This window comes from Fistularia commersonii, chromosome 17, assembly GCF_037954325.1.
Source record: "Fistularia commersonii isolate RoL2024-O1a breed Wild chromosome 17, RoL_Fcom_v1.0, whole genome shotgun sequence".
In the NCBI taxonomy this organism is placed as follows: Eukaryota; Metazoa; Chordata; class Actinopteri; order Syngnathiformes; family Fistulariidae; genus Fistularia; species Fistularia commersonii.
The window spans coordinates 5,715,711-5,738,492 of record NC_141300.1 but is presented as its reverse complement, the minus strand read 5'-3'; the positions used below and the strand labels follow the sequence as shown (position 1 = coordinate 5,738,492).

Sequence of the window (22,782 nt, the reverse complement as noted above, 5' to 3'; positions counted from 1 at the left end):
ACTTGGTGTGCCAGCAATTCCATGCATTCAAATGGCTGTATCCGTCTCCTTTTGTCTGACAGTATCAAAGGGCATGCCTCAAGGCTCTATGACGGGGCCCACATTGATCTATACCAATATCACTTGCCCTTTTATTTATTCCCACATACAGAAAGTGGTTATTTATATATAGTAAAGGAGCCATTTAATGCTAATGTTTGTGGGAGGTTGAATGTTGAAACTACTCCGGCTGAATATATTCATTACTAAGTTGTACTTTTCCCGCAAACCTTCTTGCCGCTGCTAGATCACGGTGATGTGCCGCACCCAGGTATTTGTTTAAAGCTTGACTTTTTTCACCGTACTCTCAGATTATCCCGTGACGGAGAGGTCTAACTCGCCATTGTATCTCGCCTGATTTGTCCGGCGGGTTTTCTCAACGTATGCAGACATTTGAGCCGAAAGAGCTGGATGAGACCATCTCAGCAGGAGTTCCTTTTTTTTTTCGCAGTGCATTGCTGGTAACGCTACTCATCATTATTCCACAGGAAAAAAAATATATTGCGGCCACACAACTCTCAAGGGCAGTGCCGGTCTTCATATCTACAGTGCTTATCAGCTTTGTTTAAGTGGTCCTGCATAGGAGGCAGATAATATCTCCTCAACAGAAGTTGTTTACATTTCAGTTTAACCTCCTCGGAGTATTTTCCAATGCTCGGTGTCTTCACTTCCTCCGGCGGTTGTTTTTTGACGTGGTCAAAAACTTTTGAATGGAATGATCGGAACTAAAGGAAAGTATCTTGTTTTGTCAAAAATGCCTGGCTGAAAAGTTGCAACCATTGTCTGTTTTTCTTGTCTGAAAAGATTCCCTATATACCCCCCCCCCCCGCCGCCGCCCCCGTGTACACAAGAGAACGCACATAAGCACACATCATCCTGTTTCTCATCTGTCTACATGCCAGGAAGCTGTGAACTTGGTGACACCAGTCAGCACGGTTAAAAGTGCATCTCGCCCTTTTAAATACCGGCGAAGCCACGAACATGGTCTTCTCTTTGAGCCATCCCATAATGAGGATCACAGCGATGAATGCCGGCCAATCATAATATCATCTCTTCTTTTTCGACGGGTCTTGCACCATTACGTATATGTTCTCTTCCATGGCACAGTTTACTGGTCTCCCATAGGCAGCCCATTAATTGCTTGGCGCCTCTCAAGAAAAAAACGGGAAAAAAGCAAACAAAGAAAACATTTTGTTAATAGCCTGCTGCTGTTGGCTGCTGACTTGGCCCAAGTAGTAATGCCAATTCTTTTGGAACACACACAAATATCATACTGCCACCCATCATTAGCAGAGCCAAACACAAATGTGTGTATAAACGCAAATGTTTGTGTGGATATCATCGTGTGTATATGTTTGTGTTGGCATGCTTGCTCGCCCGTGTTTGTGTACATGTGTGGGTTCCGCAGAGAAAACTTTACCATGAGTCAAGTGCCAGACGGATGGCATTGCCATTACATTTAAGCACGTGCACACACTCTCGCACACACATACACCAATATACATAGTCTTTCATTTGTGGCGATTCTGGATGTCTTCCCATCCACATTACTGAACCATGAGAGTGAAATTGACAGTCTTGGGCTGAGGGATGGCACAACAGACAAAAACAACTGCTGCCAGCTTCCATGGCAAGTCTCAACAATGGTTTGGGGCCGCCAAATGGCACAGTTGCAATGTCCTTCTTAATCAATTTCCTGAAAAATATTTGCAGTCCTCTGACATGGCTTTGTCTGAGGGTATGCGCCAGGGCATGGGGTATACCAGTGTCTAGATGTCACATGCTTCGAAAAAGTTTAAGGCTTTCCTGATGTGTAATAAAAAAGAAAATAAAGCAAAAAACACACACAGACAAATAAATTAACAAGGTGCCCTTCCGTAGATCGATTCTCGCGAGCGGTATTTTTCATGAGCAAGGAGAGTTTGTGCTGGGTTTAAAATCGCATCCTGAATCCTGCAGAGGTTTTTTGCAAAACAGAAAACAGAAGTTTCTGAAAATGGATCATGGAGAGGAAGAGAAAGACAGCAAAAGAAGGAAAGAACTCTCTAACCCCTGGGTCTTGGCAGGGGCCAAAGAAATGGGGCTTATCTTGTTTATGTGGGGAAGATAACTAGAATGCTCATCTGGCAAAAGAGAGAGGAACCCCCACCATAGCTGTATGCTGACACTGTTCAGGAAACTAAAGACTGGAGTCTGTTTGTGTGTGTGTGTGTGTGTGAGTGTGTGTGTGTGTGTGTGTGAGTGTGTGTGAGAAAGAGAGGTTGACAGCTGGTTGTACACCAGCCACTGGCTCTACTGTTGGACAAAAGTACAACTCAACACTTGTCATTCAAACGAACATAATACCATCCACAGGGATCTGTGTATGGTTTATTAAAATGGCAGAATTTACAAATTACAAGCTGATCGACAGCACTGTGAGTTTTTTGTTGGTTTTTTTTCCCTTCGAATGCATCACATTCTGCAAAGTTCTATCAATTGTAGAATCCGGCAGACAAACCAAAAATATTCAGCGCGCGGTCTGGCCGACCGCTTTGACTGACGTGACCCTGTGTGTCTCAGGTTAGCTGAAAGCCTTTTAGGTGCTGCTCGGGTTGTTTATCTCTGCCTAAATAGAATAATGTTGCTAAGCATTCCAAGAAAGAGCCATCCAACGCTTATTTGAAGTGACGGATAGGTATGGATCATGGGCTGCCTTGTAATTAAGAGAGATTGCTATTTTCCCCTCAGAATGGGCTCTCCTATCCTGATCTGTAATTATATGTTGTTCAAACACAGAGGGGAGTGTCCCTGGTTATTGTGCACCCTGCTTTATTCTGTCTCTATCACCATAACAAGTGGTAGTATAAGTGATTGTCTGCTTCTGCTCGCAAAGTTAAAAGTCTCTTCTTTTTTTTAAGTGGCAATGAAATGTTTGCTGCCTATCTGGCAAATTCACTAACTGTTGTTGTGCTGTTTTGCTCCCTTTATTATGTATAATGAGACTCTCTCTCTCTCTCACACACACACACACACACTCTCTCTCTTTCTCTGTCTGTCTGTCTCTCTCTCTCTCCCTCTCTCTCTCCCTCTCTCTCTCTCTCTCTCTGTGAGTGTGTGTATGTGTTTCCAATAGTACCCCAGTGACCCCTACATAGTGACACTGACGTGCAACAATGATGAATGCCCTGAGAGAGTGGAGTAAGGACCCACCTGCATAATGTTAAAGTTAAAAATTCAGAAACCCTAAACGTTACAAGATGCCGACCTCCGTGTTTAATTAAGTGCAGCATTTTGCTTTTAAAAAATTTACTGCCACCCACATCACGCTTCCTGTAGCACTTTCAATTCTAATCTGCCTCAAAATAAATCCATCATTTTTTGGGGGGGGGGTGAAAGGGTTAGAGAGTCCATTGTTAGAAAATGAAGATGCGGTGTATGAGTTTTCATTTCATCACATGACGTGGATCATTTTACATTTAAAATCCTGGAGGTCTCAGAGGGCAATATTTGACCCCCGTGAATATCTATAGCCCGGCCGGTCTTTGCACCACGCACACGGTATATTTCAGTGTAAAGCTGTGACCCTTTTGTTTTCCCGTAACAGGAAACTGGCATGCAATGACCCAGTGACCACACTGGAAACCACTTCCTCTATTGTTAAAATTTTGTATGGCTTAACCACCTTGTCTCCCATGTTCGGGCCCTCAAGAATACAGCCTATCCCACATATCATGTCGTATTCGCTCGGCTGTTTCTGCCATGTCTGACCTTTCAATGGTGTGTTGACAAAGACACCAAAAGCCTCAAAATTGCAATACTTGACGAATCGAGCGTCCAAAGCACTCTATGTTTAGTGTGTGAGTGGGTTGCATGGATCCTTTTCATGCTTTTTTACAAGACGATCAGACATAGCCCAAAGACAAACACTGACATGCAGTTGTTTTTACAAACCCAAATAGTTTGTTTCAGTCTCATTTTTATACCCTGGAAGTCACATCCTGTATTTTGCCATTTACAAACCGACACATGCTGTGTCAGTCATTTTGCACTAATATAATTCAGCAGCTGTCTAAGGCCGTGTAAAGACAGATTTATTCAGGTGGATAATTCAATCATCCAGTCATTTCTCTTTTTTATGCTTTGTCCGACAATAAATGAAAACTCCCGAATCATTGTTAATATGTCACAACCTAGAGTTACATAATTAGGAAAGCCTCCTCACAGCTCCTGGTTGATTAGGAATCGACAATTAGATAGTTTTGTGGGGCACTGAAGAAACACAATCCCTTCTTTATGCTCCGGCTCCGTCGAAACCATTTTAGAGCCTATGCAAGGACTCGGATTGGATTGTTTTTTCTCCCATTTTAGGATTATGATTATCGGGGGGGGATGAGCCAAATCTTGATATATGTGTGATAAATGAGAGCGAAAAGGTTGCATGCTCAGCCCCACACGGGGATCTTGACTATATCAGGGGCCAGTACAGTTTGTACTGGCCATAGAAGTTCTGTGGTATGACCCCCTTTCTCCCTCTCTGTCGCTTTCTCTCAATCTCATTCCCCTCTCTCCATCCCTCTTTTCAGTCCACAGCAATTAGAGAGGCGAAGTGGGAAAAGAGGAATGTGTTAGCACGCTTTGTGAGGATTGAGAGAAAGAGAGAGGGAGTACAAGAGAGAAAGTGAGAGATAAAGAGAGAGGGAACGATGAGAGAGAGACAGTGAAGGGGAGGAGAAGAAAGGAGAGGAGAAGGCCTGTCGTAATTGGCCTGTGTGGCCACACTGGGCTGTGATGGTCTTCGCTTGCCAAACCCTGTGCCTCAATAGTTGGCCTGGCCTTACATGCATCCCGTGCATCCGGCCAACCACAACTAACTCTAGTGTGCTCTTTGGCAGTTTCCAATGTCAGGCCTGGGAGAGTTGTGCCACCCACATCTACACTCAGCTCCACAATTCAGGAGGCCACTCTGATGGGGATGGATGCGTGAGGTTGAGATTATGGTTTATTTGGCTCCGCCAGTTTAGGTTAAGGTGACATTTTGTGCTCTTTCTATTGTTCTCCTTTTTAGGATAATGGTCGTATTGATTCTTCGTCTAGGTATCAGATTTAGATGCAGAACGCCCCGACCGAAATAACCTCAGACACAAGATAAATACGACATCTTTTTATTCTCTTACGCTGTCTTGTTCCGTCGAGGTATTTGCTAATTCTCTTTCACAACTCAACACCTCTGTGAGTCCGCGTACTTCCAGTGAATGTCTCGGCGCATCACGGACCGCTTTGCCTTTTTTTTATCGAGCAAAACGGTGACGTGGGCGGTCGCGGAGACTCCGGTCAACGTATTACCAAACGCTAGTCCAACTACTTCTTCATAGATGATCCCCTTCGCTGACGGGAAGTAAAAAAAAGGTCAACGAGGGAAGCCTCTTGCTTGGAACGATTCATCATCGCGAACCATCCGTCTGAGGGAGGAACATGTCGTGATCGACCAGGAGTCGGCTGAAGTAGGAAGCGATTGCGCTTTTCCAATCTATTTGCATGCGCACGGCGTATAGTGGATGCATGAGGTTGTAAAGGCTCTGCACAGCTTGCAGAAAAAAATTATGTTGGCTTGACAGCATATGATTTTTTTTTTTTTCTCTCCCTCCCCGTGAAGGAAAGTAGCAGTATTGCTCAACCTCTGGCTGCGAATTTCAGATTTTAAAAGACAACATTAAACCACCTTGGAAGGCTTTGAGTAAACTTTGCAGAGCAAGATAACCCCTGTTCTCTAAGGCTGGTTCCATTCTTGGAAGGGGCTCTGCACAGAAAGTCTCCCCGGTAACAGACATCCCGCAGGCGGATATATGCGCATGGATGTCAACAATGAGAGATCGGGCCATTTTCAGAATATGCATGTGATAATTTGAGACATGTCGGTTTCCAAACTTAGCCACTGAAGTGGAGCTCGCTCCAGAAGTTAGCAAGCCACAGGACGACGGAAGGATGAATGTATGTGCGGGCGTGTCAGAGGCAGTGAGAACAGGTCAAGTTTAGTATGGCATGCAGCGGAGGAAGGACTGAGGACTTGCGGTGAGTCTGCTCACCACATTGTGAGTGGTGATTTGCACACTTTTCCCAATCACAAAACAGAAGACAGACACGAAGCCAGGCAGAGGTGGACAGAGGGAGAAAAAGGCAAAAAATGCTGATGGATGGCGAATTGAAAAGGGAGGCTCAGAGGGCCTTTGTGAAGGCCTCAAGATGCAATTAATCATTTACAGGACACATCACGTATAAATGACACCTAAGACTCCAAAATGCTCTCCGAGCGCAGTTTCACATGCACGGGGGGGTGGGGCTGGGGGCGTGCAAACAACACGCAAGCCAAGGAATCGTCCCATATAAAACAGTAACTATTTGGTATGTTTGATAAAATGATTTTTATTGATATTAAAAATGAAAGTACATGAATTGTGCATTTCGGACGTTCTAGCGTGCAGAGGTTAAATCAATAAAATACACACAGGCTGAGTGAGCAACTGACACAGAAAAAGTCGCCTTTGCTCGGCAAGAAAATCTCTTCATATTCAGCAAAAAGAAGTGGTTGTCTTTCACGCCATTCATTGCAACACTAGAGTAGCCTGTTTGAACATTGCAATAGTGAATGAATGCAGTCCCAGCAGGAAAATATAATAATAATAATAACAATAATAATAATAATAATAATAATAATAATAATAATAACAATAATAATAATAACAATAATAATAATAATAATAATAATAATGATTGCACTGTCTGTGTTTTTGCACAATAGAAGTAGGATATAGTTACAGACAGGACAGTCTTGAGATCTCTGTGACAGAAACAATATATTAACTATTGGCTTGACTCTTCACCTTCGTAATGGCGAGTTTCCATTCGATCGGGTGACGTCTGTCACAACAGGAGGAGGAAACTGTAATGTGGCACTGAGTTACCTTGTTTCTGACTTGGGCTTCAGTGGTTTGTCACAGAAAGCTATATCATTGTGGCCAGGTACAGATAACAGCCCCAGCTGCCTTTCCACCACAAGATTATCACTTGCACTCAGCAACTACCCCACTTCTCCCTCAGAACGCCTTCCCGAGTGCTTTGACTGCATCAGGAAAGCTTCGGCCTGACAGCCCTTCATCACAGGATAATGGATGGATGATTGGAAGATGGTCAGGGGTGAATGACAGTGTAACATATCCACCCCCCATTGAAATACTGATGCCACTGGTGCGTATGATTATGGCCATTGTCTAGACAGACAGACAGACAGACAGACAGACACAGACAGACATAGAAAAGCAGAAATACAGATATACAGATAGACTCATCCATCCATCCACACATGGACAATGGCTTTCAGGTGACCTTTGACGTCGCTTTCATCACACACTAATACGCCAGTGAAACTGACCGGTGTAAATCTACTGGAAAAACCCATATCGGATATTTGTGGCCTCATGACCCAATCGGCAAAGCAACTGGTACATCAGCGAGATGCTCCTCAGAAGATCATAGGACACCATGCACAATTACAAAGACATAATTTAATGAAGGACTCATATTTCCCCCGCCATCAATACTAAAGTGGCTTCAAACAAAGTGGGTTGAGTACAATCAATGCTGAACAGTTTTGTTTTTTTTTTTTGTTTTTTTTTTGTTTTTGTTTTTTTTCCAATAATAAAGTCACTCATTGATACTTTCTGTTTCTCAGATAACCAAGAAGGGTTTCTGGAAATCCATGCAGACCAACGTATTCAGAGTATGTGCCTATTTCTGTGACATAACATGCCTAAGCGAATCCAGACTATGCTGTTGTTAAAATATTAATTTTAAAACTATGGCAAATGAAAAAAAGGGAAAAAAGACATTATTTTTGGTACAAAGCATCTACAAAAAAGCCTTACAACTCCAATTGGAAAACAAGAGATCGTACAAAAAAAAAAAAAAAAAAAAAAATCCGTCAGTTTAGCATCAGTGCTACGCATATTATTTGGACCAATTTTTCAAATATATTTTATAACAAAATAAATAATGCCTTTATACAGTGCCCTTATTTGTATTTCAACAAATAACAAAAAAGCTTGGCGGCTCATTACGCAAGATACAGCTCAGACTAAAGGAAAATAACACAACGTCCCTGGAACTAATTATATATCTATATTTGTATATATTTTATATATATATATATGGATGTATATATATATATATATATTCAAGTATTTGTTTTCAGGCAAAAGCATGTGAATACTACTGATATACAATAAAAATAAAATGTTAGTTGACATTATTGCTGCTTTTTTCCCTTTGAATTAAAATTTTTGTGCCTTTCTTTTGAACTGTAAAATAATATTAAAACAAGAACGATGGAAACAAAACAGAAAAAAAAAAAAAAAAAAAAAAAAGAAAAGAAAATCAAAGCCTAACTTGGAAAAACAGGAATGTCATGGTACCAGAAACTGACGGGGTTTTCCTCTTTTTTTTTTCAATGAAACATTGATATGAAAAGAAAACAGAAAAAAATGAGACAATAAAATATAATCATCGTTATCCCACTCGTCCATGCCATGTCACTTCTTATCAGAACAGTCTGCAAAGCCATGGCAAACAGGAAGTTCTGTCCCAGAACTGTAGTACTGTCCCAATCCAGGCAGTCCATGGTGTCCCATATGTGTCCCCACACTGCTCCCAGAGTCCAGCCGCCTCGGAGGGACAGGACCGACAGGGGCCGGGTCTCAGGTCCCCCCTTGCCACTTCTTTTTTTTTTTCCTTTCGCTGGCAAGCTAGTGATGAGCAGCCGCTAGCACTCGCTGTGAGCCTAGACGCTGACACAGCCCGTATATTCTCTGAGTGACACTTCCCCCTTGACATTGCCACTGCCAGGAGCTCCCCCATATCCTTTATTTCTATTTTCTAAAAGTCACACTTTCCTTAAAACGGAAAGCTTTAATATTCATTCAAAGAAAAAAACGTGCTTTTCAACCTCTTCTTTGAGTCCATTCCCAAAGCTAGCACCATGACATTTTTTTTTAAGCTACACGTTCATTGTTCATAAAAAAATAGTGCCATTTTTTTCTTTACTTTGACGTAATCCGTGGCAATGTGCAATTTTGCAGACTCTTTTCTGCTTTTTGTTTGTGATCAAAAGGTGCTGGAGCAGGAATCTAATTTTACAAAATAATTCCTTACAGTGTGGAAGTCCCTTTATAGGTAGAGGTGCAAACTAATAAGAAAAAAGAACTACCAGAGATTTTCTTTTTGCCTCAGGAAAAATTACGTGGAATGGATTCTCTCATGCAAGCTGCTCTTCACTTTCAGTTCTTTTCCACAAGGACAAAAAAAAAAAACAACATTCCGCTGGGTGTCCTCTTGACACTTGCAAACCACAGATCTCTTTCATCTTCTCTTCTCCCTTCCCTTTACTCTTTTTGCTTAAGGATCCACCTGAATTGCATTCAGCCGAATTGTTAACTTTTTGTTCATCGTTTGTGTTTGTGCCTTTTGTGTCAGTGACTGAAAGAGAGAGGGAGCGAAGACGTTCAGACAGGAAGAATGTGATGGCATGTTTGTGTTCCAGAGGAGGGGAGACTGGGGTCTGGGCGGGGGCCCAGACCTGGGGGGAGTATTACAGAAGGGGTAGGGGGGGGGTCAAGTAGTGGTGGACGAGAACAGGGGGAGGGCTTGGTGGGCTCGGACAGGGCAGGGGAGGTCAAAGAGGACTGCCACAGAAATGACGTCAGAGACAAAGCTATAATCCCCTAGTCTTTTTTTTCTCTCCCTCCAAACTCTTGTCTGTGCAAAGGGCTGGCAGCGGGCTCATTTGTGGTTGACATAGTTGTCCGTGGCGAGCAAGACGGGTGGCAGTTTGCTGGGGAGGCTGATCAGGGGCCTGTGGAAGATGGCTTGCTCCTGGGCTTTGATTTTCTCCGCCTGCCTCCGAAACTTTTTGGCCCTCAGGATGGCAGGGACTCCCCTCCGGAGCCGCTGGGCCGCCTTCCTCTGCCACACCTCGTATTTGGAATACTTCACGGTCACATGCGGCTTCCTCGGGACTTCCTATTGTGGCGTGCGGGCGAAAATGGAGGGAGGGAGAAAGAGAAAAAAAGAGAGGAAAAGATAGAGTTAGTTCATTAGGGGTTATAAACTGAAAGCTTTGTTTATTTTGTGAAAGCATTCAGTCATTGTTTGACCGGTCAGATGGAAATCCTTCTCACAGAGCACAGCGTCATAACACATTCAGCTCGCCTCCAAATGGTTCTTGTGTTAGTTTCCTCGGCTAAGAAAGGCTTTCAACAAGTGCTTAGTTCGGCCTCTTCCACACAAAGTCTAAAAGGAAGGGCGGTCACTCGGCTGATATATACATGAGAGCATGTCTCGACCGACGACGCGGAGCATCGCCCGCCCACCGCGCGCACAGCGACAATACGCCGTCATCGCAAACGCCGCTAAATGTTGTTAGGTGTTGTGCTAATCACCGCAGATTTGAGAAGAATGTGGGAGTGGTCGCCGGGAAGCCAGAATTTATGCGTGAGTAGCCAGTGCTCCATCTGAATGGCTTGTTTTGGTCCTGCCACTTGAAGAGTGTTTACCCCCCTTCATTCACTCCGGGCCCGCTCAATAGCCAAAGAACAGCTGGCCCTCAGAGCAGGCTGTACCCATCAAGTCTCCCTGCCCAGACAAACCGGGGACATGTCCCGACCAATTCCCTTCCAGCTTCTCTTTTAGCATTTCAGACAGGGGGTCCTGTTACACCCCCCACCGCCCCCCCACCCCGACCCGAGATAGCACCCCCTCCACCCCCTCATCCCTCCCACCGCCGTGAATTTACGATTTCTTTGTTTACATCTCGGGAAATGTCTTGTCACTGACAGTGATTTCCAAGAGGAGCCGGGCAAAAACATCTTGGGGAGAGTGTTGGGAAGGGGGGAGCTGTAAAGGGTTTTAATAGGTCTGAGAGACGGTGCCATCTCGTGAAACTCTTTGACAGTTCCCTTCCATGTTTGGGGGTAAATTCAACGGTCTGGGTCAGATGTTTTTGACCACACAGATCAAAATGCATGCCAGGTTCTAAGAGCTTGTTGTTCCGTGACTAATAATCGCACGCTGTTTTGTTATGGACCAGCAGTCGCCGCCACCCTTACACACACACACACACACACACACACACACACAAACACGCTCTCCCTTTCCCTCACCCACACATACGCACACACATATACACTTGCGGACCAGCTCTGCTTTCTCCTGATTATAACGTCCTGTGACCGTCTTGACGTTTTTCCACGATGGTCAGCACTTTGTATGGAAGGTGACTGCTTACCGTTGACCATTTAACCAGACAAACCAGTCTTTGCACGTGGTTCAGTCTGTCCCTGGTGTCAGATGTGAGATGGGGGCAAGGCATGGAGGCGAGTGAAGGCAAACGCGATGGGAGGACAGATAAGAGCCGTGGGTTTTTACCGTTTCCCATACTGGCGTGTTGTTGTTGACCAGACGTACCTGTTTTATTGGAGGCATCACGGGTATGACCTGTAGAGAGGTGGCCGACACGTCCCTTTCGGACTTGGCGGGTTTGGCACAGTACTGCTCCAGCAGGTTGAGGTCACAGCTACGGAAACAACACTCTTCTACTATCCCACGGTTCTGGGTGCGCCGGTTGACAATCCTAGTGGGCCTACCTGAGGAGGGAAAAACAGCACGGGTGAGAAAAGGACGGGGGGCGCTTCCAGGAGTCTGGCGCCGCGAGCACAACACTCTCATCAGAAATGAATGTAGGTTGTTATTGCGGGATTACTTCGACAATCACATCAGTCCACGGAGCAAAGAGGATAATAGGAAATCTATGACCAACTGCAACAAATCTTTTTGTTTGTAGAGGATAATCTGATGAGGGCTATCTGGAAGTCCCATAATGAGCAAATACACACGTAAACAGCCTGCCCTTTAGACACCAAAGGAGAGCAACGGAGACAGACATATAATCTCTCCCAGAGACCTTTAGATGAGCAAATACATAAAATGGAAACTCTTCTGTGACCTTGTCCTTTGTCAAGTCAGCAGAGATAAAGCGGTTGGGGAGGGGCATAGAGGTGGAGGGGGAGAAAAAAAAAAGGAGAGATCAGTGAGAGGGTGTGTGAGGGCTGAAATCCAGGAGAAGAATGCAAATCAGAGAAGGGTGAGAGAAATGACAGAAGAGAAAAGGGCACGAAGAATAAAGCGGGGGGTGGTGGTGGTGGTGGTGGAGCGCTACGAGGTTGCACATGGGAACACTATCCGTGATCAATAAAGGGCTTGTTTGAAGTCCCGCGCCCGAGACAATGTTGCTGAAACCTCATGAGAGGGAAGGCGAGATTTAATTGCAGGGAGAGGAACATGAGAGAACAACAAGAGTGTGATCCGGGGTGGTGGTGGTGATGGTGTGTGTGGGGGGGGGGGTATAAAATAGGAGTGGGGGATGTTGGCCCAAATTGGATAATGATCTCTGGAAGGGGGGGTACAAAGAAATTGCCTATCTGTCAAAGGTGAAAACCAGTGGCTTGGGTATGGCTGTCAGTGCACGAGCGTGTGTGTGTGTGTGTGTGTGTGTGTGTGTGTGTGTGTGTGTGTGTGTGTGAGGGGGGGGCACCCCTCCTCTCTGCATTGCAGACTTGAAGAAGGTGAACTATGTGTGTCGCAAACACTGGAGGCCGGTGAAACAGAAGCTTATCCATCCGAGGATTAACGCCGACCACAAAGCCTTCACGTAAAAGCTCGTCGGCGTTCTCTTTCCGATCGGAGGCATTCTTTTAAAGATCTTTCCTCCAAATCTTCAAAAAAAAAAAAAAAAAAAAAAAAAAAAGCCGGGGGCCGCGGCTCTGGGAACGCGGAGGTGACTGGTGAGCCTATCGGGGCTGCTATTACTTTACTGGTAAACAAGCGGCCCATTGTGCCGCGCAGGGTCGTGTGTGCCTTCACAGCTCGCCGGCCTTTCATATGCAATGAGAGGTACAGTGAGGGCCGGGGTGGGGGGTCTGGGGGTGCAGAATGCGCACCCCCAGCAGCGCAGTCAGGACCGGCTCCCGAAGACGCACAGCTGGCTCAACAGCCCTCCCTTCTCTCCGCAACCCCCCACCCAGCCGTTGCGCCGTTTGAGCGCCGCCGTTTCCTCCAAACTTACTGAAATAGAAGCCTCTGTCTTCGCAGACGAACTGCAGCGCATCTACGAGCTCCCCCCCGCACAGCGTCTCCGCCGAGGCCGCCTCCACCGCGCACAGGGCCAGGGTCAGCGCGCACAGCAGCGCACGGCCGGACCAGGACATCTTCTGGACCTGCAAAGTTGCGAAGCAAAAAAAAAAAAAAAAAAATGAAATATACAAAAATGAAGCATTTCATCAGCGTTTTGAAAAATGTTCATTCTAAATAGATGAGCCAGGTGTGGCTTTTTTGATTTTTTTACGCGCTCACTTGTTTGACCCCTCACTATTGTATTAACCTACTAACCCCGGTCAGGGAGAAACTGATGCGCTCTAATCCACGCTGTCATCCATCGCACCTGAGAGAAGTGCTTAGTCTGAGGGAAACAAAAAAAAAAAGGCTGTATCTCTGACTTTCACAGTCTTACACAACTCCCCGGAAAGTTGCAAGACCGGCTGCTCGATAGTTAACTATCAGGAGAGAAAAAAAAAAGCCAGACTCAGCAGATATCTCTCCTTGCTCACCCTGTAAGTGAGCTCGCTGACCCTCGGACCTACCGCCCCCTATCCGCCGGCGAAAAGACCAGCTGTTTGCTCCGGCTCCTGCCAACTGCGCACCATCGGTAGGCAGAATCAAATAACTCTTTGCATTGATTCTAACCTGTTGCAAAAAAAAAAAAAAAAAAAAGAAGAAAGCAACCCAAAAGCTCCAGATGCTTTACGCACCATCTGCGCACCCCGGAATATCGCTGCTGCGCGTATATTAGGAGACGTCCGGTACGTTGTGGAGTGAAAGTGATGCGTTTGCGTGTCGAAAAAAAAGCAAAAAAAACAAAAACAAAAACGGGGATCTCTCAGGTGTCAAGCCAACCTGCAAAGAGGGTCGGTGCCCGCAGAGGCGTCACACGGATAGGGGTCCCCGGTGGTTACCTTCATTCTGCTGTTCTCCGTTCTCCTGCAGGTGTGGCAAAGTGAGTGGTGTCCCTGTCTTCGCTGGGTCTCCATGTCTGACGGCAGTAGTCACAAAAGAAAAAAAAAAGAATAGTCGGTGGTTATTTGGTCAGAGGATTGCAGGTGAGTTAGTTTCCCAGTTGGTTGGACTATAGAGATGATGTGTGAGAGGCTGTCCCAAAGACCAGGCGACAGACAAAACTTATCATGCAGAAGTATTATATACCAAAACACGCCCCCTTACACCCACACCCCACCCCTCGCTCCTCCTCCTCTTCTTGGCCGCTTTGAGGAAAAGAAGAGGAGAAAAAAATGGTCCAGAGACGGTTTTATGGAAAAGTGCTTAAAGGGAAGAAGAAGAAGAAAAAAAAGGGCAACGGGAGAGAGGGGGGAGAGAGTGAGAGTCCCAACCGAAAAAAAAAAATGGAACAATTCCATCGGCAATTTCCACGTTTACGCGCGCCGAAACCTACAATCACAATGTTTACGCACGGGGCCGAGGGAGCGCAGGGGGAAACGTCAACGGCCCCACACCCACACCCACACCTCCACCACTCGGGAGAGCCCGGCACCAACATGTGCCGATGTAGTCACCCCTCTGAGGGAAGGATATCCAACGTTAGGCGTAAGCTGGATGGATGTATGGATGGGTGTATGGATGTATGGATGGATGGATGGATGGATGGATGGATGGATGGAAGGAACGGGGGTGGGTCGGGAGGTCTCTTCGGTGCGTGATGTCAGAGTCTTGGGATCACCAGGTGCAGCATCATGTGATGCGGAGATGGGGTGAAGTGGTGCAAATAAGATAGTGATTAAAAGCTCTTTCACCTGGTGAAAGCGAGGTTGCGTGAGTTCACAATGATAATAATAATAATAATAAATATATTTACATGACATACTTATGAGAATGTTAGGGTTGTGTTAAACAGTTTCCCCAGTGGTTTTCTTGTAAAAAAAGAAGTATGATTTTACATCTAAGGGGATTTTTTTATACCGTCGCCTATTCTTGAGAAGTGTGTGTGTGTGAGTGTGTGCGTGTGTGTCGAGTTCTCAGAGTCAGACTGACATCTAGCGGTCCGATCCTCAAACCTCCGCGGCTGTTTTTCTGCTGATCCAGACGACTCTCCTCGCCTGCAAGTCCAAGCGATCAGATCTAATCCAGATTCCAAACGACTGATTTATTATTAACGTCCAAAGAATTTACTTTCCACTTTAAAATAAGCCCAGCATTTAACAGCTGTGGTTCCTGAGTTCTTTTTAAATACTTTATTTCTATGCATTATCCTTTCCCTTCTTTCCTACAAAAGCCAGTTATCATTTGGATGTCAGTCATCTAACAGTACTTCATATTTTTTCATCGTATATTATCTTTATTGTCTATATTATATGGTGCTTTGTGGCGGGATAAAAATAAGTCATTCATTCAAGTTTCTCCGGGAATCTGCTTGTGGAGGGCCACACGGGTGAATCCCGTTGTAGTGCGTCCTCTGTTGGCAGGCAAGGGACACTGCAAGTGTGCAGATGCACCTCATTGAGATAAAGTAAAAATCGTGAATTATAAGGAATTGAAAGAAAAAAAAAGTTTAAACGTGACAACTAAATGTTGAGCTGTGATTTTCTCTCTACTTTTATTTGAAGCAACAGCTAAGTACATGGAAAATTGACCCTTTTTGGAAATCATGCATTTACACTGCAACACATGAAACACCTTAATTCAAACAGCACATTTTCAGAAAATATTAATTTTGACATAAAATAAACCTTTATCACACGGCAGTTATGTGTTTCTAAATAAAATAAATGTGATTTGAATACACACTTTAATCTCAATAGTATATATATTTTTTCATTTCAACATCATGAAATGTCCCCATTGAGTGTTTTTTTTTTTTTTTTTCATAACTATTATTATTTTAATACATTCATCATCATGGTTTCCTTTGAATTTGGTTCTGATTTTGACACGTATCTCAAACAACACAATCTTTCGCGAACAGCACATATGGCCCAGTAAGTCAGACACCATTGTAGTCACGCGTGGATCCACTACCAGAGGGGCCGCGGAGCATCTTTGGAAACTCGACTGAGGTTTCGATATTGAGGTTTTCATGGTCGTAACCTTATCGGCCGGTGGGACGACTGGAGGTAAAATCACAGCTAAAGGATGAGCAAATTGGTCTTGTCACACTTCAGACGTCACGGAGCACTGCAGGGAGTAAGCAAACAGAAGTGGGGAGGGGGGGGGCTACACAGACTGGACACGGCTGGGGTACAATGAGGTGGTGGTGGTGGTCAGGTTGTCAATCTCATGACAAAACAGCAAGGGCATCCGCCAGGGCCTTCAGCTCATCTTTGACTCCTTCCAGGCCTCCTCTGATCTTCAGCGGGTTGTCCAGCACCTCCACGCTGCTGGTGTACGGGTCAAACCTCACCGAAAACGGACGGCTGATACTGGCTACGTACGTCCTGGTCGAAAAAGAAGACACAAATAGGTCAGGAAAGAGAGCGGCGTGACCTAAAGACGTCGTCTCTGTGCCCCGCACATTAACGCGGCCCCGTCTGAGGAGCGTAACCTGAATATTTGACTTGGCCGGAGAGAACTTCCTCATAACTGCCAGAAAGCATTTCTCCCGGGCTGGGTTTCACCTCGTGTATATGCATATGCTCTTTATTTAAAACGGTATATTCTGCTTGAATCAGCACCACAGGAGCAACGCACCCCTATATAATGACATTCACAACGTACCCGTTTTCAAATTCACTGTTTTTATAAATATTCTCTCACCGATATTTTCTCATCCAGCATGGCAAGCAGTTCATGTGCCATAGTCTGCTCGAGACCAAATACTGTCAAAACACTCACTAAAGCTACTTGTTTTGCAGGGCAACATTTGATGTGTTCGCCAAATAAAACGGCAGCATTTTGCCTCAGTAAGAAAGATTACATTGGTAACAGCTGTCTCTAGCTGCTATGGCTGACCTACAAAAGTTTGTGGCCTCAGGGTTTGGCTGGCTGTTCTCTGACCTTGTCCTTACACAACCCTCTCCCTTTATTGTTTTTCTTCTTCTCCCCGCCTTTGTCTCTGTATTTCGTCCAGTGTTGGCATTATGTGCGAGCCCGGGCTGGAAGGCGCAGCCCGCCGTACCTGAATTTCTCCTTCGCGTCCGAGAAACTCTCAGAGACGAAGTAGACGGGCTGGTACGTCTGGTCTTGATAGGGCTGCACCGCTGCGGCCTCGGGGTCAAACTCCCTCGTTTCGGGTTCATCGGACAGCGAGTGCTGGAGTCAAAGTGTAGCGAAAATGATGGCAGATTAAGAAAAAGGCGAGTGCCGTTGGTTGTGCAAAAAGTGCATTTTCGAATTTCCCTGGAGTTGAATTCCGAGGCGGGACACGCACCACAAGTTCTCCGTAAGAGGAGAGCAGCCCCGCTCCGTAAGCCTTCACCTCGCCGTTCTGTTTACACAGGCCGTACTCGACCGTGAACCAGTACAGCTGGTTGGACAAACACAGTGAGTCTGAGAAAACATCAGCACAGATGTGGACATTTCAAACGATCTTATACGTTGGAGGCTCCCAAGGAGCGCCGCTGGCCTCACCGTGGAGAGCTTCTCGATGTCTTCATCCGAAGCTCCCAGAGACGCCAGTCCGAGATTCTGCAGCCGATCAAGCATTAACCGTTATCGGCGCGGCTCGGGTGAAAATACCCAGTTGAGCTTGGTATATCTTTCCCTTACCTGTGAAAACTGAGCAAAAGTGCGGTCGGCCAACATGGGGACGTGGCCCAGTAGTTCGTGGACACAGTCGCTGGAGGGAAAGAGAGGAATGGCCGCGTTTTAATCCAAAGTGAACAAAAAAGACACTTTGAGATATTTGAGCGACTGCTATTTCTTATCATCATCAAGCTTGGTCAAGTTTGTTCAGCAAAATACAGACATTTCTCATGTAATTGAAAAAAAAAAGCCATTCGCATTTAGGGCACGAACTTATTCCGGGACTATTTTGACACGATACATACATGCCAACAACAAGCACGTATGTACCGTACCCTTGTTTGGTTATTTATTTATCTAGACGAACGTATTTGCTTTATTAAATAACTTTGTTCATCATACATATTTTTTTCAAGTACATATTTACTGTTATTTGTGTGTGTCTCATTGGAGGTGGCCTCTGGATGCGACAAGGTCATGCCGGTGTTGCCAGGATACTCACGGCTCCGGGGAGTGCATAGGAGACGAGGCATGTCGGATGTACTGGGTGCACTGGAACACCCGAAATGCCAAACTGGCCAGGAAGTCTCTGGCCGAGAGCAGACCGGCAACCGGTCGGAGCAGGAATCCCGTCCGTTCTGCGGGAGAGATAAAGATAAATGTTTCCTGCTCATCATTTCTGATCTGTGACATTTAGGAAAAGAAAATCTCCAAATAATAATTTGAATCTAGTTCTAACCTTTGAGGAAACGTGACACATCCTCCAGCTGGGGAATGTTGTTTGGACTGTACCCACAATGCCTCTCCAGCAGACGAAAGGCCTCCACGTACTCAGTGCAGGCATGAGTGGCATACAAGTCCCTGAGAGTGGAGTACACTTCCCGCCTATTATGGGTTGTATTTGCATTTGAAAAAGAAAAAAAAGGGTGGTTTAAAGTAGTATCTCGAATACCTAAACATCTTGACTTATTTTGAATTTTAATCTATATTACAGTCATTTGAAACCATAATGATGAGACGATCACTTTGCTTCTATTTGGTTAATTTTTAATTGGTCGGTTGGTTAATTTTTACTCAAAGCAAACCAATTTTGAAATTTGCTTTTAACATCAACATGCCTTTGAAAGCTATAATAAACTCCGCAGCTCCGTCGGGCCTCAACTAAATCCACCGACTTGTAAACAAATGCAGGGAAACGACTTTTCTTTCCCAGCCCGCTGACACGGTCTGTTTGGTGGAAGTCACATCAAGCAGACAGCTATGACAGTGTTGTTCATCTGTGACTAATTTGCCAAAATATCCATGAAAGTCAAACCACATCCAACTGACACACAACCTTAAGCCAGTGGGCAGAAATGGACAAAGTGACAGTCTTGTATTAAAACAGCCGCAGGATCGGGCCGCTTGTTCGAGAAAACAATCGCAGTGGTATTCCATTAATTTTTTTTGCATTTTGTTTGCAGACCACTCAGACTTCTTATGCATATCATCTTGGAGGCACCGTGGAATTAGCATTACCATGTGCTAATTTCCTCCTCTGTGTATTCCACTCTGGGAATGGTCTCCCCACTGCAAAGAGACACACAACACACAGGATATCAGAATATCTATTACATATATACAACTTAAAATTTCATCCCGAATGTGCGATGTAGCATGCAGCATCCAGACAACAGAATGGAGCTCACTGTCTGTATCTGAAGGCGATGTCTCCGATCATTTTCCTCCTCTGTCTGTAGACAGTGTCTGTGAAGCCCTGTTAAAATTAAACATGTGTGATTTTTTTCGAGAGGTGACACGTTGGTTCAATATGATTGTTTTCGTGCAGGCCACAGAGATCCTTGCTTACAGGATGGTCTTGATCTAAGTCTGGATCGAATTTCGTGACCAGATGATGACACCTATCCAAATCTGCTATTTTCTTTGGGAACCAATGAACTGCCGGAGAAAGGAGGGGAGAGAAAGAAGGGGCAGGTTCAGATCAGTCAACAAAATATCCAACATGTTTCAAATCTTTCTCTTTCTGTTTTTTTTTTTTTTTATCAACATTACATTTGACTTCTTTGGTCGTTTTAACGTCCTCTGCGTTTCTTTTGATGGAGCTTATCAGGGTACTGACGTCCGAGAGGTGCACCTCAAAGCGGACGAAGTACTCCAAGCTCTCCAGATTATCCTTGGGTTTCCGACAGGGTCGGGTTTCCAGGTGGTGGATCTTTGCTTCGAAAGTCTAGAAAAAAAAATAATTCTAAAGAAATAATTCTAAATATTCAGAAGAAATTTATAATTTAATTTATGGGAGGGGGGGCGCAAGGGGACGCGGCGTGTATCTGCCGGGCGCGGACTGGCGCGTAATTGCGCATAACCGCGCGTAAATGTGGAAATACCTCGAAAACTTTGAGAGTGCGCGACAACGCCGGCGTCTTTGCGCTCCGCAGGGTGAAGAAGAGGTTGAGGAGGGCTTTGCCGTCGTCTTCCTCGAACACGATCTGCTCGGCGGCCTCCGCAGCCTCCGCGGCGGCGGCAGCTGCGGCGGCTTCGCGCTCCTTCCGCGCGTCCTCGATCAAGCTCTGCCGTCTGCCCAGGAACCTCGGGGACTGTTTACAGAAACAAAACAAATAAAAAAAAGTAGGGTTCGTCGTGATTGAAGGCGCACTCGTATTTCCCATGACCCCCCCCCCCCCCCGACCACACACACACACACACAGAGGCACAAGCGCACACATGCAATTTATTCCTACCCTGGGATGCCGTTATGGCGTATGGCACAGGAATTATGCAGATCCAGTTTTATCTACAGGATAGCTATATAGTTCCTTTTTTCACGCTCTATAAGATTCTCTCGTGGGACGCACATTGAGAGATTGTCACGATTACCTTTCTTATCATGATATTTTTGGGGAATAAAATCAGTCGGATTCATTGGAACAGATTTCTGTTTTTTCGAGGGTTGTGAGGGGTGGGGGGCCAAATTCAGTCTGAAATTGGTTTCCAACCTAGCAACAGCCTCTCCATCAAAACAGTTTCGGAAACAGTTTTTACTTTTAAATTGGTTTCCATGGCGATTCGCTCATGATGGAGTTGCGCATCCACCTAAGCAGAGCAGGCTCTTGTGCGCCAAGTGATGCTGTTACCGAGAGGAAGAGCTCTTTTCTGTTTTTTGTTGTTGTTGTTGTTTTGGTTTGTTTGCTTTTGTTTTTTGTTTTTTTCCAGAATTGGGTCAGGAATGTGTAGAAGGTTCCTTACCGTGATGGAGTCGGACCTCTCCAGCTCGGATGCTGCTCTTCGGATGCTCCGGGTGGAGGAGGTGGAGCTGCTCGAGTGGGGCATCTTCCCGCTGTCCTTCGGCTCTGGAGTGACTAGTGTGACGGCGTGGGTCTGCTTACCTCGCATCCAGAGCTCTGCCCCCCCTCTTTTTTCACCCCCCGGAAAGGTTCCACTTTTTATAGGGTGATTTGTTTGCGGCCTCTGACGTCAAACACGCGAATTCCGCTCCGATCAATCAACGCGCACGTCCCCGACTCCGAGAACTGTGTGACCCCCCCCCCCACCCACCCCCGTGCACAGACGCAGAAACAGGCGGTATTTCGTCTCGAATAAAGGCTCCTGGACCCTTTTAACATTTAGAAAAGAAAGAAAACATATGACATAATCAATGTATTAGAACATGATTTAATTTTTTTAATTAATTTATTTTTGTTTAAATTTAAAATACAACTAAATATTAATTCGGGGTATCTTATTTTTAATTTATTACTAGAGCTACACAGGGAAATAATACCCTCCAAATTATTAATTGTTAATCATTATTAATTGTAATAAATATCGGTTTCATAGTTGTCCACGCACTGCGTCATCGTCGTATAATAATGATCGCCTCCGCCCCCCACCACCCTTCTCTCAAAGGTTAGACCAGAAAAAGATCAACTGTGGAAAATTTAGGCATTTTGTCGGGTGAATTCTATCGCTGCAGCATTTTCACAAAATTGATTTAACTGTAAAACATCCACGTGTACACACACATACAGACACACAAGAAATAGACTGTTTCAGTCTATTTCTTACCACGGCAACAGCCTCAACGAGGGTAACCATAGCCGTTGCAGGTTTTGGTTGCAGCATGCGGGTTAGTTAACATGATTGTGAAGTGATGTACGGTACCCACAGGCTAGCAGGGAATAAGATGATTATCTGAGGACCCCCTGGTCACAGCAGCAACCTTGCACGGGCGCAGAGAAACCTAATGGGCCACGGTGTGACCCTCCGCCTCCCCCCAACTGGAACACACAGGCTGAAAATGCTAGAGAGCACGCCTGTGGCCTCGGGCGTACACAAGTGCAGCCCCTCCGCCTGGTCGGGGATGACAAGATAAAGCACAATAAAGAAAAGAAAAATGATCCACCTTTCCAACTTGTTTAATCCTATTTTACGCTTGGTAGCCGTGTTAATGGATGTGTATTTATAAAAAGACACAGTATGGCTGTTATTCTCTTGATCCTATGAAAATGACATTCATTAAAAAAAAAACAGTGAAAATTGACATTCATCCCGAGACAGTAATAACAAATCAATTTTACGTTTTTTGCTTTGAGTATGTTTTTTCCTTATTTCCCTGATATTCTGGTGATGAACGGTAAGATACGGGAAATTTAAATAACATTTTCTGCCAAAATCTCAGAGATACAAACATAGGTCAAATAAGAATTGCAATTTCAAAAGGATTTTTTGGGTCCAAAGATCATTTTGTTGCAATGTGCATTATGTATATTAGGTTACGCAGAAGAAGATAGACTAAAGGGGGAAAAAAATATATCGAAGTAATTGTATTCCAAAGCACAAGGGACTTAATAGACCCAGATTTTGTGTCTCTGAGGAAGAACAGTGGAGCAACAGACTCAAATAGGATCAAGATAA

At 45.1% G+C, this 22,782-nt stretch overlaps 2 protein-coding genes across 2 annotated transcripts; both read right to left on the bottom strand.

Annotated features, from left to right (window-relative positions):
* Positions 1-6,421: 6,421 nt before the first annotated feature.
* On the bottom strand, positions 6,422-14,814 carry igf2b (insulin-like growth factor 2b). The gene is made up of 4 exons (XM_086163923.1): positions 14,136-14,814; positions 13,190-13,340; positions 11,533-11,711; positions 6,422-10,089 (listed from the first exon to the last, which is right to left on the bottom strand). Exons 1-4 carry the CDS (start codon positions 14,208-14,210, stop codon positions 9,850-9,852), a joined length of 645 nt encoding a protein of 214 aa, XP_086020049.1. The 5' UTR covers positions 14,211-14,814; the 3' UTR covers positions 6,422-9,849.
* Positions 14,815-15,527: 713 nt separating this feature from the next.
* th (tyrosine hydroxylase) lies at positions 15,528-21,294 on the bottom strand. Its single transcript, XM_086163922.1, has 13 exons — positions 21,115-21,294; positions 20,256-20,465; positions 19,924-20,098; positions 19,721-19,809; positions 19,560-19,627; positions 19,390-19,440; positions 18,611-18,756; positions 18,374-18,509; positions 17,896-17,965; positions 17,758-17,814; positions 17,558-17,653; positions 17,306-17,439; positions 15,528-16,625 (listed from the first exon to the last, which is right to left on the bottom strand). Exons 1-13 carry the CDS (start codon positions 21,259-21,261, stop codon positions 16,466-16,468), a joined length of 1,539 nt encoding a protein of 512 aa, XP_086020048.1. The 5' UTR covers positions 21,262-21,294; the 3' UTR covers positions 15,528-16,465.
* Positions 21,295-22,782: the final 1,488 nt, after the last annotated feature.